General features: G+C 41.2%; 1 protein-coding gene across 2 annotated transcripts in view; it reads left to right on the top strand.

The window, feature by feature from the left end:
- ASAP1 (ArfGAP with SH3 domain, ankyrin repeat and PH domain 1) overlaps positions 1-18,781 on the top strand; it is a 157,797-nt gene that overhangs the window by 17,654 nt on the left and 121,362 nt on the right. Inside the window, exons 2-3 of one of the 2 annotated variants that reach the window (XM_061994994.1) lie at positions 3,009-3,095; positions 13,556-13,685. In XM_061994994.1, coding sequence (XP_061850978.1) covers positions 3,037-3,095; positions 13,556-13,685 — 189 coding nt within the window. In that variant the 5' untranslated portion in view covers positions 3,009-3,036. Of the gene's footprint in view, positions 1-3,008; positions 3,096-12,900; positions 13,011-13,555; positions 13,686-18,781 lie in introns of those variants that run through there. The other variant, XM_061994995.1, reaches the window with a different exon arrangement.

Here is an 18,781-nt window from a genome sequence, read left to right as displayed (position 1 = left end):
AATGGCTGAGGGATCTGTTTAGCCTGGAGAAAAGAAGGCTCAGGAGAGACCTGCCCAGGGAGGTGCTGGAGTCATCCCTGGAGGTGTTTAAGAGAGGGGTGGATGTTGCACTTGGGAAATGGTCTAGTGGTTGAAAGGGCTGGGACAAAGGCTGGACTCAGTGATCTTAAAGGTCTCTTCCAGCTGAAATGATTCTATGACTGTATGACAATCACTTCACTGGCTCTGCTGGTCACACTATTTCTGATACAGGCCAAGATGCCTTTGGCCTTCTTGGCTACCTGGGCACACTGCTGGCTCTTATTCAGCCAGGTGTAGATTAACACTTCCATGCTCTTTTCCTCTGGGCAGCCTTTCAGCAACTCTGTCTGGGGTGGTTGTGGCCCAAGTGCAGGACCTGGCATTTGGCCTTGTTGAACCTCATACCTTTGGCTTTGGCCCATTGCTCCAGCCTGTCCAGGTCCCTCGGAAGAGTCTTCCTGTCCTCAAGCAGATCTACACATCTGCCCAGCTTGGTGATGTCAGCAAAATTACTGAGACTGCACATGATCCCCTTATCCAGATCATTGATAAAGATGTTAAACAGAACAGGTCCCAATATTGAGCCCTGGGGAACACCACTGGTGAAAGTGGTGAAACTCTCTGGTCCTGACTATCACTCTCTGGACCTGGCTATTCAGTCAGTTTTCCACCCAATGAAGAGTACATCTGTCCAAGCCATGGGCAGCTAGTTTCTCCAGGAGGATGTTACGTGATGATGCCCTAATAACTTGTACAAGGTCACCAAGTTGAGGTGTTGAACCCAGTTGAGCATATTAATCAGTGGGCCACCTTTCTTTTCCCTAGGAGAGCCACATAAGTTTCTTTCTCAGAGTTATTTCTCATCAATCGGTTCTGATAACTTTAATCGACTTTGTTTCTTTATAAATTTTTTTCTGGATTTCTTTCATATATTAATTTTATTTGCTGGTTGCTGGAGTACTGAGAAGCCCAGAAATGAGCAGGAGACATAGAAAAGGAATGCATTCTGAATTACTAATATCTAACCACAAATACTGATAATACTCCCCATAGCAAATGAGTAATTAAGTAGTATTCAGTAGCTTATAATAGCAGACATAAGGAGATTCTGTTACCTTTTGGACTTATGAAACAACTACCATCTATTGAAGATGTAATGTAAATCGTGGTTACCCATTAACTTAGGTCAGCATTTGATTTAGAAAGCAATGAGCCATTATATATTTTTCCCATAATCATCAAGGTGACAGTTTTGCTTAAGGAGATGGACAATATCATCAAAAGAAACAGGTGCTGTAAAGTTGAACAAGCAGAAGTGCCACCATGGGTTGAGTCAGATCCAGTGTTGCCAGTGGCTGTGGCTTTGTTGTTATATGGTGATATTCAGTTGTCTGCTGCTGGAGACCTTTCCCAGTCCACAAAAAACAGTGAAGCACCCAGATCTTCTTCTAATACCTTTTTTTGGTATGTAATGTAATATTCAAACATAATATTCTTGGTTTAAGGTATATACTTCTCTTACACCCTTGCCTTCATGTCAAAGACAGAGACTGTAACCATTTCTTCTCCCGTGCTCCTAAGTCGGTGGCATACCTGGTAGAAGGTCAGATCCTTTCTATCTAGGTGAAAATTTGAAATCTGCTAGTTAAAGAGAGGTCTATCCCTCCTAATGGCAAAAAAACTCTTGACAACATCACTTGAAAATATCCTAAAGGCTCAGAAGCAGAAGGGAAAACTTCTATGTTGCAATATTTAATTGAATCCCATGTGTCTTGGAGACAGGGATTATTCTGTTATTTTTAATGTTAAGGATTGGCAAACCTCCAGATCCACGTGACATATTTGGAAACACAAAACAAACAGGACAAACCCCATAAACAAACTACAGCAGTCTCTGGGGAAATAGGTCAACAGAAGTAACAAAACTCTTAGAAGGCAAGAAAAAAAGACTCAGAGAGGAGGAGATGAGCTTTCCTCATTGAATCAAGGGGTGTGTTCAAATGGAAATGGACAGATGGCTAAGCAAAAGGTGTGATTTGGAGGTGGCCTCCCTCTCACTCCCCTTCTCCCTTGGCCTCTAATCTCATTCTTATTAAAAAGAACCTTATGGGTCCTTGCCATGTCTCCTATTCAGTAAGACTACTCAGTCCACATGTCTGTCTCATATGGCTTGTCCCAGACTCCTTGCTTTACCACCTCATCTTTAAACACAAGGGCTGCTGGGAGGTCTTCTTCTTCACAGCACCAATATCTAGCCCTAAACTCTGATCAATCTTTTTTCATCTTGTCCCTTTAGATCTACCACAGAGATCAGGCTAACAGATCTTTAAAGTGAAACATCTGTCCCTGTCCTACCCACCTTCTCTATCACCTTCCTTCCCCTGCAGTAATGCAAATCTTAAACTGGAAATAGTATACAATATTTAGTGGAGAAGTCTGACAAAAAAAGGTTAAACCACTTGTGCATGTCCTGGTATGACTGTCTCTCTACACCCTCCTCTCTTCTCCTACACACAGGATCCCTCCTGGTCTCCTTATCCTTCAAATCATATCTCCATTTTCCCAAAAAGATCAGTCTAGTGCATACACCTGACACAGAAATTTTCAGCCTGGATGGTTTGACTGAAGTTATATTTGAAAACAAGGTCTTTTGAAGTGTTAGAGAACTTGGACAGGCGATGTTACCAGCTTTGTGCTCAGTGCAGCTGAGTGAGTAGTTGCCACATTGAGTTAGAGTTTTCCCAGTCAGCTAAATGAAGCTCTTCTGTGGTAATTTTCAACAAGGTGTTATTTTCAGGTGATTTCTAATGGACTTGTTTACCACAGTGGAACTCACAAAATCAAATGAAATAATCAAATACTATATGATAAACTGTCATCACTGAAGAATTAATAGATGATGTTTCAAACTGACTGTCTGAATAAGCATCTTGTTAGACCCATAGCTTTGGTGAGTTTTACCTACTTCATCTTCTCTTCTCATCTAGGTAGGTTTCTGGCTGTGACAGATGAGACATGAGATCTTCAGCTTCCAGGCTTTCAAGTTTTTCTTCAAGAGATTCACTATGGAATCGGTAAGAAAAAAGACAGACATAAATATGAGTAACTGGCTTAAAAAGTAAAAAGGAATCCAGCATTTATGAAAAATTAGCCTAAAAGAAATTGTTTTTATCAATTGCAATACCTGCCAGTGGGTTTTTTCTCTTCTTAATGTCACTTTAAACATTGCTACTGTGTGTTTTCCAGAAAAAATTTAACCTCTTGATCCTTCCAAGGATCAAAAATTCCAATATATCAGTAAATCCTTACAAAATATTTACCACCTGAGCAAGTACTAGAACATTCTTTAATGTCTTATATAGACATAAGTCTATTATGTATTTTGCTTTGCTTTCATAGATTTGAAAGGTGGATGCGGAAGGCAGGGTATAAAAAGGATACTTTTTGTAACTCCCTTCAACTCATCTAGATCTGGTAACTGATGTTGTTTTAACTTTGACAACAACAAATCTCTGAGATCAGCCTGAAAAATCTATGGCAAGAATTGTGTGGGGCCTTGAAATAGAAGGGATTCTCTTCTCCTCATGATACAAAGTGCTAAATAGCACCCAGTTGCCCAACTATGCTTTTATTGTCTCTGGATGGTGAGTTCTCTTATTTTAAAATTTTTACTGTGTTTCATTGAACCACTAAAAGCCACATTTGGATTGCCCCCTATAAAGAACAACATTGATGGTTAAGGCTAAGGTTTTCTTTGTACCTGGTGCACTGGCCTGAGTTATCCTGGCACAGGTCACTGCTCCCTATGAGTTCATCACAGCAGTGTGGGACTTTCATCTTTTCCTCTTTCCTGGGGGAAATCATTGACCATGTTGCACTGCAGCCCAGCCAAGAGGGATGAATCACTGCTGCTGAACATCTGAAAACCAAATAAGAGTTCCTTTGCTGCATTTGTATTGTCACATGGCTACGCATATTTTTCCTTTTTAAGTCCATGATGCCTTAAATAAGCAAGAGTTCAAAAGTCAATCATCTTTTGAAAAATATAAAGTTATTAAGTTGGATATTCCTCATTCATTTTGAAAGAGCACGGGTTTTATGTCCTGCTGCTCCTAGATTTTCTTGGAGGAACAAAACAAACCACAAGCATCAATGAACAAACCAAGTAACAATAAGATCACTGAAATTAATGAAACCTGATTCCCTAGGGATTTGTGTCTTGACCCCAGCTCCTGACGAGGTGCAAACCAACAGTGAAACTTCTCCCATGACTGGGAAACTTACAAGATCTTTCTCCTACAAGGATAATCTTGATAAAGAAAGAAATGAGGGTGAGCCTTTTCTATCCATAGGGACAATAAACATCTTTTCCTCTGCTCATTTTTAACTTCCAGGAACCTTTCCTGCACCCCTTTTAAATCTCTGGTATCAACAATACATTAAAAAAATAATTGTAGACACAAGACAGATGAGCAGATGATAACCCTCTGCTGTAGTCCATAGAGAGACAGTTGGCTTCAGAAGCTGCAAGATCAATTTCAGTGGTTAAAAGTAGAAGCAAATAAGTAATTGGAGAGAGAGGCTCTGTGATGGACTTCTAGACTGAAATTCTGAGCTTCTTTATTTCGTTTAGCACCATGCAAACACTGGCACAATGGAGACTAGGTTCACACAGCAAGGTCAGTTTCCAAAACCTTCCAGATCTGTGTTTGCTAGCCCGAGTTTTAACAGAATACCAAAACTACAACATTCAAATGTCTGCTTCAATAAAACATTCAGATCCTAATTCCAAATTTGAGTAATTTTTGCTTGATGACAAGCCCTTGAGCATTACAGCAGATATGCCTCAAATTATTTCAGGTCTTATATGTGTCAAACATTTAAAATTTCCCATGCTAATTTCAAGTCTAGAGTCTGGCCAAGTGATACTTCCTTGAAAATAGAGGCTTATGTGCGTAAGCTCTGTGTTTGCAAGGGTCTTTTTTATAACATCCAACATCTACAGATTTATTTCCATCATTTCTCTAATGAGACGTGATTTAGGAAATTAAGAAATGAAGTATGCTCAGTCAACACTGTAAGACAGCTTTTAAAGTTCAATTAAGTAGGCCCATACACATTCATTTCTTCAAATTGTGTCTTACAAAAGTCTGTGTAAAGCCACAAATTACTTCTGTGTATCTGTTTAGCACGATGGGGTCTCAGTCCCTCTTCTTTTTTATTATTATTTATTATTATCCCTGCTTAAATGATAATAAATTATTAATAGAGAGGAGAAAAAAAAATCCTCACAAAGCCATATCTCCTTTATATTTTCACATCATGAACAACTAGTAGAAAGAAACCCTTCAATTTGCCTGACAAACCCTTTTTTCTATCCAATAAAATGCTGATGAAATTATTTGGCCGGAGAGCTCCTCTCATCCTTCAGCTATTTTCTGAATCAAACAATCAAATGTATAATAACAACATTTAGTTCTGATTTAGCATTACTCAGCTGGAAAAGTCCTGTATGCTTTCAACTAGAAAAAGAAATGTAATCTTCTGCATTCCACAGATAGAGAAATGATGTGCACAGAGATCAAATGCCACAGCACAGCAGTGAGTGGCAGTTCAAGGACATGATTCTAGGTCTACAGCACCTTTATTTTATTCTCAAACTGCTTCCCAGATTAATTTTGGCCTAAACCTCCAGTTTCACTGCAGGCAGGATGCATATTGCCATTGGTGTGCATTTAGCAGCTTAGGTAGAACCAGAGATGCGCCTGGAGGATGACACAGCCATATAGTTTCCAAAGAGAAAGAGAAAATATTGAAATGTTTGCAGTGCGGGTTGAGCTTTTATTTCATTCTCTCTTTATTTTGGAGAGCCTGCTATGCCAGCTGCCCTGCAACATGTTCATTTCTGCAGCATCACACTCTGATTTTAGTCATTGCTATTTGTCATAATTAAAAAAAAAAAAAAAGAAAGTATTCAGCTACTGTGATTCCTGCTTTGGAAGGACTCTTATTTTTCTTGTTTCAATCACAGAGGACCCCTTCAAGATGTATTGGCTTTGTATTGTGCTTTGCAAGCCCATTAGCATGGCCTGCTCTCATGCAATCCTCCAAGGACTTGGACAGGGTCAGGATTGCAAGGATAACTGTGTACGAGTTTCCACTGTGCTGGTCCTCACCATCACCAGCACAGTGATGGTAAGCATCTCTGCGACAGCAGCTCCTGAGGGGTCAGCATTCCTTGTGCATGACCAACAAGCAGGCTCCCATTTGCACTGTGTGCAGGCTTAAACTTGTCAGAGGCTTTACTGACAGTTTTCGTATCCATTAGCAGTCATAACAGTTTGGCATCTTTGGACTCTATAAAATATGGTCCTTACTTACAGAAGAATATACTGCTTTTTATATTCTGTAGATGTTTTAAGGGCTCTATTTGAATCTGATCTCTCCAAATGCAGTATTATGCTTCCTATTAACTGAAGTATTGTTTCTTAAATGAGCATCTCTTAACAGAAAATCTCTATGCCAAATTCAGCAGACCTGCAATAACAACAACAGAGCATGCCTTCCCTGTCCTTAGCCTGCTGCCTCTTGCTGCTGATGAGCATTCTGCTGTTTTCCTCTTTGTAGAATGCAGAGGTTGCAGGGGAACAGCCCTGTTGCTTATTGTTACTGTGAGCCTGGAATGCCATTACGTGTTTGTCTGCATGACTCTTGATCTTGCATGACAAAACCAAAAAACAACGGCAAAACTGAATCAGCAGATTAGTCAGCTTAATCTTGTGTAACTCCATGCTGCACTTCATTCTCAGTGCTGTTATTTTCAGCTATCCTTTGAGATGGCTATTTGAGCTTACATATCCTTCAGTCAAGCTCCTTGCACAGGCCATTCAAGTAAATAAGATGTAAAATATATCATTCAGTTGAATGCTTCTGATGTTTTAATTTAATCTTTTTCATTTGGTACATACAGTGTTAAAAACACAAGATCTTAATGTTACCAAAATGTCATTTATAATGAGAACACAATGGGTTCTCTTTTTGCTATCATATTAATATTGAAAGAATGCAAAAAGAACCTTTTGTTTAAGCCACTATTGCTAGTGCTAAAAGGCTTTTAAACTAATACTGTAGTTTCTGAGACAGTTGCTTATGTTTTCTTATGCAATTTAAAATACCAAATGAAGACAAATGCTCAAAGATTCCAGTATTAAAATTGAAATCAGCTAATTCTTGTATTCCAAACAATCATAGCAGCAACACAAATTGTTGATGCAGTTCATGTAGTCTGTAAGCGATACTGATAGATACTGTTGCTTAAAAATAGAGAATTGGAATCAGCGTATTTACTGGATCTGGATTTTGGTTTTCTGAATGTAGAGCGATAGGATTTAGATATGAACATTTTTCTTTGACTGGAAAGTTACCTGCCTATTCTGTCGCTATAACACAATCATTTTCAAAGATTTGTTTGCAAATGTCAAATCCAACAGCCTTCATTCTCAAGCAGAAACACTTTGCAGTTTACCACGTAACTTCCCTTCAAGCAAATTAGCACCAGTCACAATGTGTGATGTAGTCTTCAATGTTTAAAATAGACTTTGAATTTTCCTGTGAGCACTTATGTGATATTAAAAGTGTAAACATGCTGCAGGTTAAAATATGTAGTTGTTACGTTTCAAACATGGCTCAGTCAACGGGTGGGACCGTCCACTGAGAGGACACTGCTCCTGAAGGTGAAACTCCTCGTGACTAAACATTTCCTGTTGAAGTACAAAGCGATGATGTTATGTGTCCTTATATAAATGGGGTGGTTTTCTTTTTGAAAACAAAACTATGGGAGTTCCACCAACAAAAAAAGTTTACCAAGTTTTAGTACAGGAGATACTCCAAAATGAAAAGCCAAACTTGTTCTGCTGAGATTCTTGTTGATTTGAAGCAACTTTTATTCTCTAAGCCCAAGATTGAACTCAAATGAGAAGAGCTGATGTTCAGAAATACTTATGGATAATCCAGTACTTATGCTTATAAATGTAAACAAACCTTTCCTGTTAATTTTGTCAGAAGCTATCTGGAAATAAAATTAAAACAATGCGTAAAACATTAAAACATAGACATCTTCTCAGGGATTCTCAAATGAACTTTACTGGGGATTAAATGCCATGGTTGCCTTTTGCCATGCAGTGATCCCATACAGCCAGTTAGGATAGGAAGGAGGATGGAAAGTAATGCTGACTGCTAAGGAGGATGGCAAGTCATGCTGACTGCTGTGTTCAGCTGAAATGGATGAATGTTACACCAAACCACAAATTTATTTGGAATAGTGGTACAGTTGAGCAGCATAGCCTAAGGATGTTTTCCTGATGAGTTTTAACATGCGGCTACTTCTGTTGCTATTTGCTGCTTAGCTGGTGATACTCTCCATGTTTGGGAAGATGCTAAGGAGCATGAAAAGAAAAACAATATAGTTTACTAACAAAAGCATGTGTGTTTTAATTATTCGATATTTTCATTAAACCCTAATGCCTGATCTGCACCACTTTTATCGGTAGTAATAGCCAAGATGGGAACACTGAGAGTAAAGAGATGAGTGTAGGTGTAAACACTTATTTGCAAAGTGGCATCATCGCTTTCATGCTTGTGAAGAAAAGAAAGAAAACCCCACAGATTTCACATGTGAGATCCTGGCATGACTATGCCTGTACTAATCAAGAAGAGTCATCTGCACAGTAGCCATGTGTACAGTGATTTCCTTCTTTAGCTAACAACTCACTTCACCGCCACACTGACAGGTTGCAAATGGCCCTGGAGGTAGCTTGTCTGAGCACGCTTGACAGCGTATTTGGTGCCCAGCCAGGAACCTGGATCAAGCTTGTTTCCAAAAAACAAGCAACAACCACACCTGAGTTTGTATTTGTGAGCCTGCTATCTATTGCAGCAGGCAAGTATGGCCTCAGGGGTGGTCCTGGGGCTGCTCTCTGCAGGCAGCCTAATCCCATCCCATGGGAGATCCACCACTAGCTTCAGCACAGCTGAGGCATTGATATCCTAAAGAGCTGACTTTGCATGACTAGAGTTAAACAGACAAAAATACAGCTCTACTTTTGGTCAGCAAAGCCATGGCCTCTTGTATCTGTCTCCTTATCTATAGTGGAAAGATAATCTTGCTGTTCTCTACCCCACTGCTGTATGGTTTAAAGTTAATTGCACTGACAACATGAAGAGCTATGCAGGCGCAGTGTAGCTCGTCACCTCTGGCACACATCTGTAATGTCTGTAAGTTTGCAATGATTACAGTAGTCATCATCACCTGATGACTACTGCTCTTATGAATGAACTTATGATCCCAATCTAAATATGATTAGAGTACTATAAAATGAAAAATACCATAGTTGCTAATCAACTTATTGCAAAATACTCATGTTAGTAGTTTGTGCTGTTGTTGCTACGTTCCTCAGCCTCTCCCTAAGCATGGTGACTATCATCAATACTGCAGAAATACTACTAGTTTGATGTAATTAATTTTCCTGTTGGTGGTCATGGTAAATAAGGTCTGGGAATCAAACGGATTTGTAGACTGAATCACTGGGTGGGATGACAGGACAGAACAACTCCCTTGACCACAACACATCATCAGTAAAGAGTGTGCCTTCCAGGGCTGCTTGCACACTCCTCACACTAGTTTCTCCCAGGATGGACACAGAGAAGCATTTCACATCAGAATACAAGGAGGAGTGAAATCAGCATAACTTCTATTGGCAAGACTTACATGAGAAAAAGGCTGCAGCACAACCTCCCCCAGGATCTAGCACAGACTAAGATAGCGTTAGAGCAGACGCCGTGAAATATAACTTTCACACTCTGCTGGTTTTTCTTTGACATTTGTGAAGTGAAACAGTGATTTCAGTTAGTGACAATTTATAGAGAGGTGCATCATACAAATTTAGAAGTGAATCTCAGATACTGATCACAATTCAAAACAGGAAACATGGTTCGAACTGAAATCCACCGAAAGCCATCTGAAGCAGTTATATAACTCGACTAGTTTAAATGTAAGCACATGTTTGCAGGCAACTGGTATCATTTAATTTTTTTTTTATGAAAATCGTATTAATTAACTAATCTTGCTGCCAGTGAGTTTAAGTGAAGATAACCCAAGTCTAAAGAGATCATGCCCATAGGGCTATTTTCTCTACTAGCATTTGTAAAGGGGAAGAGGAAATGCTGCTTCAAAGCAGCAAAAGGGAGCACCGTATTCTCTTCAATAAAGCTAACAAGTTAAGATCTGTCAAAAAAACCAGAGTAATAGTAAATTATGATTGGCAGCTATTGATCTTCCTTTTTCATCTTTAGGCCTTGTGCTGTTCTCTTTATTTCCCAGTATTCCTCTGTATTCATTCTATTTTATATGTACTTAATACTTTATTTTAAAAGACCTTTTTTTTCCCCTGATGAGGAGACATAGAAGCTCAGCTACTGTTATTCTCTGCTATGCCTCCTGTCACTCTTCACTGCTCCAGTTTCCCTGGCCTGCCTCCCGCCTTTGTTGAACACATTCTTCAATTCTGCAGCTTAAAACTCTGAATAGTATTTAAAAAATTATGTCTGTAGCAATATGTCCAGCTTTTATTCACAGTGTCTGGGGATTTGCTTAGTATAACCAATGAGGTTATTTTGCAATACAGAGATCAGTGCTCAAGCTCAATAACCTCAGCCTGAAGAGGAACAATTCAACTTTAGCAGTGAGAGTAATCAATTAATTAAATCAGCAGTGCAATGGATTTATCCTCACTTGAAATCTGCTAGACAGAGATCAGGACGACTCCTAACGTGAACACCATAGCTTACCCGCAGATCATAGGTCAGCTCAGGAACGGCTGCGTGACAGCCCATGATTGATGTTCTCCAGGAAATTACAGGGGATGACCACAGAGACCCTGTTTGGCCCTCGGGCTGTACCCCAGCCTCTCATCCATCCAATTTCCATGCAGGCAAGGCACATTGACACAGCCTTTTTTGATGCTACAAAGAGCTCTGCCCTGGCCCAGACCCCCAAACAATTCTTCACTTTCCTTTCCATGCTGCATTGGACACTACAGTCGGTTTTATCTTCTTGATCTCTTCCACCTCCACTACTCTTAATGAACACGATTCTCAATTCATTTTCTTCCCACCCTTCCAGTCGCTTCTTCTGGGCTTCAGTTTTTTTCTCCCAATCCCATTTTTTAGTGCACCTCCCACACGGTTCTTTTCTTGGCTTCCTCCTCCTCCTCCTCTTGCCTACTCTACCTTTTAAGAGTCTCATGACGTTTAACAATCATCTGTATGAGCCCAGAGCCTTTGTGCCGGAAAGCCAGATCACGTGAAGCAGCAGCAGCAGCAGCAGAAGCAATCACATGGCCATGTGGAGGGCTTCTGATGAGGCAATGAAATCAAAGAAACGTGTTCAGGCAGGACCTTTTCTCTGGAGTATTGGTCATATTTTTGCTGGCATAACTGCATCCACATTTTTTTAATGGGTAGACACAAATCAGATATCTCCTTTTTATGCTCACTCAGGCACAACAGACTTTTGTTGACATTTTCAACTATTTATGAGTTGTATAGGCATTTTATTAGAATTACCTTCAAAACCATGTAAAAAACCAACCATACGTAACACAGGAGTAGATGCTTATATACACAACTTTAAAACCTTTGAAATGGGTATATCCCTGTAATATTCTCATGATCAGATGTTCAGATTTGAGAATATTTACCATCCTTGAATTTTCCAGCTTCTGTGGAGAAAATCTCAAATACAAAGAGAAGAAAAACACATAGTGTGCCTAAATAAATCAGACTGAAACAGCAGATGACCATAATTACTTGAGCCTCCTGAGACCCAGCCTTCTTTAGAAAGGCACACATGTGTCCCAAGATCTAAGCTCAAAAAAAACCCCAAACCAAACCAAGGGGAAAAAAGGCAAAAAGCTCACCTCTCATTAGTGCTGTCTGTCAATTCCCAGTTACATGACGCAATAACGGTTAAAGGATATTTCAGAAATACCACTTGTGAGTGGATGCAGGACTGGTCAACACCACAAAAGGGTGATGAAGGTTTTGGGCCAGCGCTGCTGCTGCTGCTGCTCTCCCCTCTGAGTGAGGGCACAGCAGTGAGCCATGCCATTTCAATAGCAATACATCACTCTCACATTCTCTCTGAAAAGGTTCAGAAGCAGAATTAGTAAGACGTATCACCAATAGCAGCTTCACGGGTGTCAGTGAGACATTGCAGGACTTCTCAAAAACTCCCTGAGGGGAAAAAAAATTATGTGGTCAGATTGCTTAAAGTGATGACTTGTATCAGCAGTGGCTCATCACAAAAAGCTTGTCGCACAAGGGCTTGAACTGAAACGGCTTGGACTGACTGTGATGGACTTAAAGATGGAAACACTAAAACGAGCCGCGGCCGTGCCCTCCGTGCCCTCGGGGTTCACTCGCGGCTGGAGCCGGGCCGCAGCCCGGGCCGCCCCGCTGCCGCCGGCGCGGCAAGCCAAGTCAAGCCTAGCTGAGCCCAGCCCAGTCCATCTCAGCTGGAGCCCAGCACTTCCCGACCTTGTGCTCTGCCACCAAAAAGCCCTTTCATATAATGAAATAAAAAACAAGCGAGCACACAACAGCAGAGGCGCAAGCCGCGGCCCCCGCTCGCGCCCCGGCGTGAGGCGCCCCCCGCGGGCCCGGGGCCGCGCGGCGGGGCGGGTGCGCGAGGCCGGGGCCGGGGGCGGGCGGAGGGGGAGGGGGAGGCGAGCGGCGGCGCCTGCGCAGAGCGCTTCCTCGTTGGCCCACGTAACGGCTGCGGGCGGGCGCTGGGCAGCGCGTGTCAGTCACCGGGTGACTGTCAGCGGCGGCGGGAGCCTTCGCCAGCCCCGGCCAGCCGCCGCCCCCCGCCGCCGCCCCCGGCCCTTCCCCTCTTTTGCCCCGGCCGGGGGGCGCAGCCGGAGCCCGTACAAGTTAGTGCTCAACTTGGCGGCGGGCGGGAGCGGCGCTGAAGGCGAGGGGCGTTGCGGGGGAGGGGTGGGATGGGGGGGGGGTCGGCGGCGGGTGGGGAAAGGGGCTGAGCCCGGCGGAGTGGGGGCTGGCGGGCGGCGCTCCCCTCCCGCCCTCCCCTCGGCTCCGGCGGCGGGGCCGGGCTGCTCAGAGGCGGCCCCGTGCCTGCAGCCGTCGGGGGCCGCAGTCAGCCGAGGGCGCGCTCCCCACCGGCGCGGGGGGCCGTGTGGGGCCTCTCCCCCTTCACCTCCTGCCCGGGAGGAGGAGGGGGCGGCCAGGGCAGAGGCTGGATGTGGAGAGCGAAGCCTCAGCCTCTCTCTGTGGCTCCGCTGCTTTGATGCTGCGGGTCTCTGCTGCCTGTTAACATCTTCCCTCTGCGCTTTGTTTGTTTTGTGCTTCCCCCCCCCCCCCCCCCTTTTCTTTTTTTGCTCTCTACCTTTACCCTAAAACTTGGCTTCCCCTCCTCCGAATCTGTGTGCTCGGCTGCTGGGCTTTACCGGTGGGGTAGGATCATGCCGGACCAGATCACCGTGTCGGAGTTCATCGCCGAGACCACAGAGGATTACAACTCCCCGACCACCTCCAGCTTCACCACCCGGTTGCAGAACTGCAGAAATACGGTCACACTGCTGGAAGAGGTAAAGCATCCTCCCCTCCCCCTCCTTTTTTCCCCCCCTCTTTTTGTTGCTATTGTTTTTGTTTGGTGTTTGAGAAGGAGCATCAGGGACAGGACGGTACCACCCGCTCAAATCCATGGGATCTAGAGGCGTTGGTATGCATGTCTTTTAATTGTAGGACTTTGCTCCTGTGTTGAGCTAATTGCGGAAAGCTTTCCTGTCTTGGCGTCTTAAAAATTAGTGCGTAAAACAGTTGTCTGAACTTAAATACTACTGTTGTACTTCTTGGCAGTTATTGAAGTAGAAAAAAAGTGTGAATGTTGGGCTCTTTAGAGGGAAGATGGAGTTCTGTTTGGGAGCGTTAGCAGAGGTTTTCCCCAGCCACTCATTAGATCAAGTCAGTGCAGAACTCTGCAGAAACCTGCCAAGGGAGACTTCATTTAAGAAATGAGGTAAGGATGATTGTGGACTGAAGGAAATAATAGGAAAACAAAATAGATGGTGGAAGGAGAGGATCAAAATAATGCAGAAGTGATTATATGATCTCAGCATCTCAACCTTGAAGCCTCAGTGTTGGAGGGGGTTGTTAGTGCTAATTATGAGCATCATGTAATTGTTCGTCTTGCTTTGTTGTTAAGAAATAGGAGTTTGAAAATGAGTGAACTTCCAGAGCTGGTTTCTATGGGATATCAGTCCAGTGCTTCGTATTTGAGGTTTCAGTGTGATTTCCTATGGACTAGGTCAGCAGTTACAAGGAGATGTCTTCCAAATGACTTTAAAACAAGACAATGTGTAGGTCTTCTCTTGCGCTGTGCTTGGGTGAAGGTATTAGCGTAATGACACTGAAAAAAAGACTTCTTTTTTGTTATTTTTTGTTTCATAACAACAGTTAGTTTGTTGATTTGGATTATACACTTAGTTCATCAAGGATGTCAGTTCTTCAGGTGCCAGTATGTATTTAGGAGCTGGGTTTCATGGATTCTTTTTAGTTTTACTAATGTTGACGTGAGCAAAGCATTTGATATGCAAGGATAAAATGTTAATCATGGTGTTCTACTGATAGTCTTGGATATAGAAGATACAATGCTGTAAGATTAAAACTAGTTAATCCTCTTAGTAGAAAAACTGTCAGTGTTCAAAATTTTAACAGTGATATTGCAGTAACTGACTAGAGTGATTGTAAGATTGCATTTAAAAATCACGTGTTTTGTTTTTATTACATAACCTAGATTACCTTCTGTAACTTTTTTATAACTGTAATGTAATCAAGTGATGGTTGCTGATGGATTTGTCAGACATCAACCTGCTCTGGTTTGCCATTGACAGGATTGCTGCCCCCTGGTCTTAGCTATGTGGAATAGGTACAACCATGGGTGTGCTTGTTAGTACAGTTGACACCATTTATAGTGTTAAGTAAAAAATAGGTGTTTTGCCATCACTGAAGACTACCAGAGTAAGAATACAGTGTAATGCTTTCATCATTTGGTAGATAGATTAGTACAGTCTGAATGTAGTAAGGCTTGTCCAAAGAAAAGCAAAATACTGAGAATAAATACAGTGTTCTGCACCATTTATGTGGGTCGTATGTATTTTCGAAGTTTCTGTGTCTAATTTGACAGCAATAGATCAGAGGAATTGAGAATTTTGGATGCTTCTAGTTCTTACATTGCTATTTCTTGAATTTCTTTTGTTTGTGTAACTATTCTGTTTAGATTGCAGTTTAAATTGATTCTAGACTTGTTTTGTATTACAGTTTTATTATCTGTAAATATCAAACCTGCTTTATTTGATGGGAAACAAGATATAAATGTGCTGTACTGTTATCTACTCAAAAAAATCTGCAGCTCTCCCAAATTTATTGTTACTAACTTTAATGAAGAAATGCAGATGGTCAGGATGTGGCAGATAAAGTTTTCCATTAGAGCCTTTGTGTCTTTGTTGTATTTACAGCAGTTCTGCTGCTGCTACTTTAAACCTAGGTTGGGTTTTGTACTTCTGCGTACCTAAGACTGATTCCTGTGGAGTAGGGGACTGAAGCTGAATGGTTCAAGTAGCTGTGATGTAGTTCTTATTACTGGTGCTGTTGCCTATGCATTGTGGATGATTGAATAGCTCTTCAAGCAGCTCGTGAACTTCAATTTCAAGCCCACTGTATTAAGGCAAAGGGGATGATCCCATCCTTGCAACTGTTTGATTTTTTTTAATGTAACATTTTGTGTGGGTTGTAGCCCTCACTGGGCTTTTGTAGGCAGTGTCCAGCTCTGGGCAGTTCTGATGCTGCAGCTTGAATGAAGCATCTTAGGTTGTTATTTTAAAGCTAATTTAATTAAACACAGCCTGTACCTACCTAGGTGACTGTAAGGTGATTTGTGGATAAACTATTTAATTTCTTTATTCTGAATAAGATTGTGAACTAGAACTAATTTCTGAATAGAAATGGTAGGGAAATGAAACAAATTTAACAAAAGTTAGATCTGTTACATAGCCTCTCAGTTTGCTCTAATTCCCACTATAGCTCAGATCAGTGGCTAGCTCAGAACTACATTTTTCATAAGGAATGTGATAAAAAAGAAATAGACTGTTTTGTGTCTGTGTGTCTAGTTTCATGAAGAACTGTGAAATTATTGTTCCTTAATCACAATTTATCATTTATTATTTCAGAAAACTTGTTGACTCAACTGCTCTTTTTTCCCCATGGATGTCCTTGAGTAGAAGTGCAGTTAAATCAACTGGGCAGAATGATATCTATACTCTCCTAGTCATGACTCTTTTCCTATTACAACTAAAATTCTTTTCAGAGCAAACTTTGGGACAAGTTTAAGATAAAAAAATCATAGCAGATACTTTTACTGATTCTGATGGATTTTGCATTTGTTAAGTTTTTACTGGTAAATCCAACAAAATACAAAGGCATAGCTCAATAGGAATCCCCCAAAAAAACCCCCAAACCAAACCCTACATTTTATTTAAATCTATTGTAATATTACCAACGGAGAAAATACAGTGTAATGTTCCTGTGTAACCTGGAACTTTTCTAGTTAATAAACTGCTGTGTTGCTCAAACCACTGATATTTTTGAATATTTGCAACCTTTTTTTTTTTTTCTTCTTCTTAAGAGACAAAACTTGCATTTTTGTCATCCAGTCACAGCAGACCAAAAACCAGATCCTATCATCTTTGTAGCCAAGCTTAGACATCTTATACTAAAGCTACCAAAGAACTACAATTGTTGGGGTATTTGAGTCACCTTTTTTTTTCCAAGTATGGGAGTTGTATGTATGGCCATCAATAAAGGCAAATCTTTGGGTTCAGTCTATGACTAAAATTTCTTTTCTTTTTCAAACTCAAAATAGAGGGAACAAATCTATTGTATTGTAGTCTAGGTTTGGTATAAGAGAATTTGCAGTCTGTACCTTGTTCATTTGTTCACTGTAAAGTTATGTTTGTCAAAGAAGACATTTTTAACTTTATATTTCTGCATGAAAGTGGGAGAATTTTTCTAATAATATTCATATGAAGAGGTGGATTCTTCTGTATGTTGGTAAGTGATTAATTACTGAAAAAAAAGAGGGAGAAAATTGAAATCCTAAGATAGAGATATTACTGATACAGTGCCTTAAAATATAGCCTTTGTTTTGTTCTTCCTAGCCTTGCATTTATATCCACAGTAGCTCTGTGAGTTTTATTACTCAAATAGGTTTTGAAGAGTTGATTTTAATCTTTGAGTAGATATTACTGTGTGAACTAGTTGGAATTTTTAGGGAATGCTGACATCTGTTCTGACAATAAGTAGTGCACACGTGGGACTGGCATGGGACTGTCTTGATTACCATTCTGCTGTGTCCCAGCTGCAGCTGAAGGGACGTTTTAGCACTCAAGGGATAACTTGGTTATCATGACCAGGCAGTTCTGAGTCTTTCTCCTAAAGCAGCAAATATTTTGTAGGACTAGCTTGAGATACAGACGTTAATGTTTAAAATCCCTTTATACAGGCTAATAGATAAGAAGAGACAGTTACAAGGTGATAATACAATAAAGAATAGCTGCCGTTGTTTCTGATGCCTGCTTTACACGTTTTTAATGCTTGAGCACCTCGAATGACTACTGTTATTTATTTCATTTACTCTTCAATCACTGAATGATTACAGTTGGAAAAGACTTTTAAGATCATCAAGTCCAACCACAAACCTCACACTGCCAGGCCTATCACTAAACTAAACCATATCCCTCAGCACCTCATGTATGCATCTTTTAAGTGTTTCAAGGAGAGTGACTTCACCAGCAGCCTGTTTCAGTGCTTAATAACCCTCTCAGTAAAAAAGTTCTTCCTAGTGGCCAATCTAAACCTTCCCTGGCAGAACTTGAACCCATTTCCTTGTGTCCTATCATTCATTACTATAGAGATTGACCCTCACCTCACTACAATTCCTCATCAGGTAGTTGTAGAGAGTAATCATATCTCCTCTCAGCCTCCTCTTCTCCAGGCTAAACATCCCCAGTTCCCTCAGCTACTCCTTATCAAACTTGTTCTGCAGACCCTTCACCAGCTTCGTTGCCCATCTCTGGACATGCTTCAGCACCTCTATGTCCTTCTTGCAGTGAGAGGCCCAGAACTGAACACATTATTCTAGATGCCACCTCACCAGCTCTGACTACAGGGGGACAATCACTTCGTTCACAGTGAGAAGCTGAAAACTCAAAATGTCCTTTCTGACATCTTGTCATGTGCATCTGATGAGTCTGATGAAATATGGCTACAGTTATATTTTCTTGTGATTGTTTGATTAAAAAAACCCAAACAAACAAACAAAAAAAAAACATTGAAAAAACCCTAAACCACCATTCCTGCAATGACTGTTGTTCATTTTGTTTCTCACTGTGCTGATCTACTCAAGCTTTTACAGGCCTGTTGGTCTAGACTAGCCCTGTTACAGATGTGCTCATGCTGCATCAGTGACAAAATGACTGACTGCCTCCTGCTCAGCCTAACATAAATTTTGTTTTTCTCAGTGCAAGTCTGGGATAATCTAACATGACTTGAAAGGGGAAGATTTCTCAATGTTCTTCATCATGCTGTGGACACTTACCTAAAATCAGAGATAGGAAAGGGGAAAGTA

The sequence above is a fragment of the Colius striatus genome, chromosome 4 (genome assembly GCF_028858725.1).
Source record: "Colius striatus isolate bColStr4 chromosome 4, bColStr4.1.hap1, whole genome shotgun sequence".
Lineage (NCBI taxonomy): Eukaryota > Metazoa > Chordata > Aves > Coliiformes > Coliidae > Colius > Colius striatus.
Note: the sequence above shows the minus strand (reverse complement) of the source record. Positions and strands in the feature narration are given on the sequence as shown.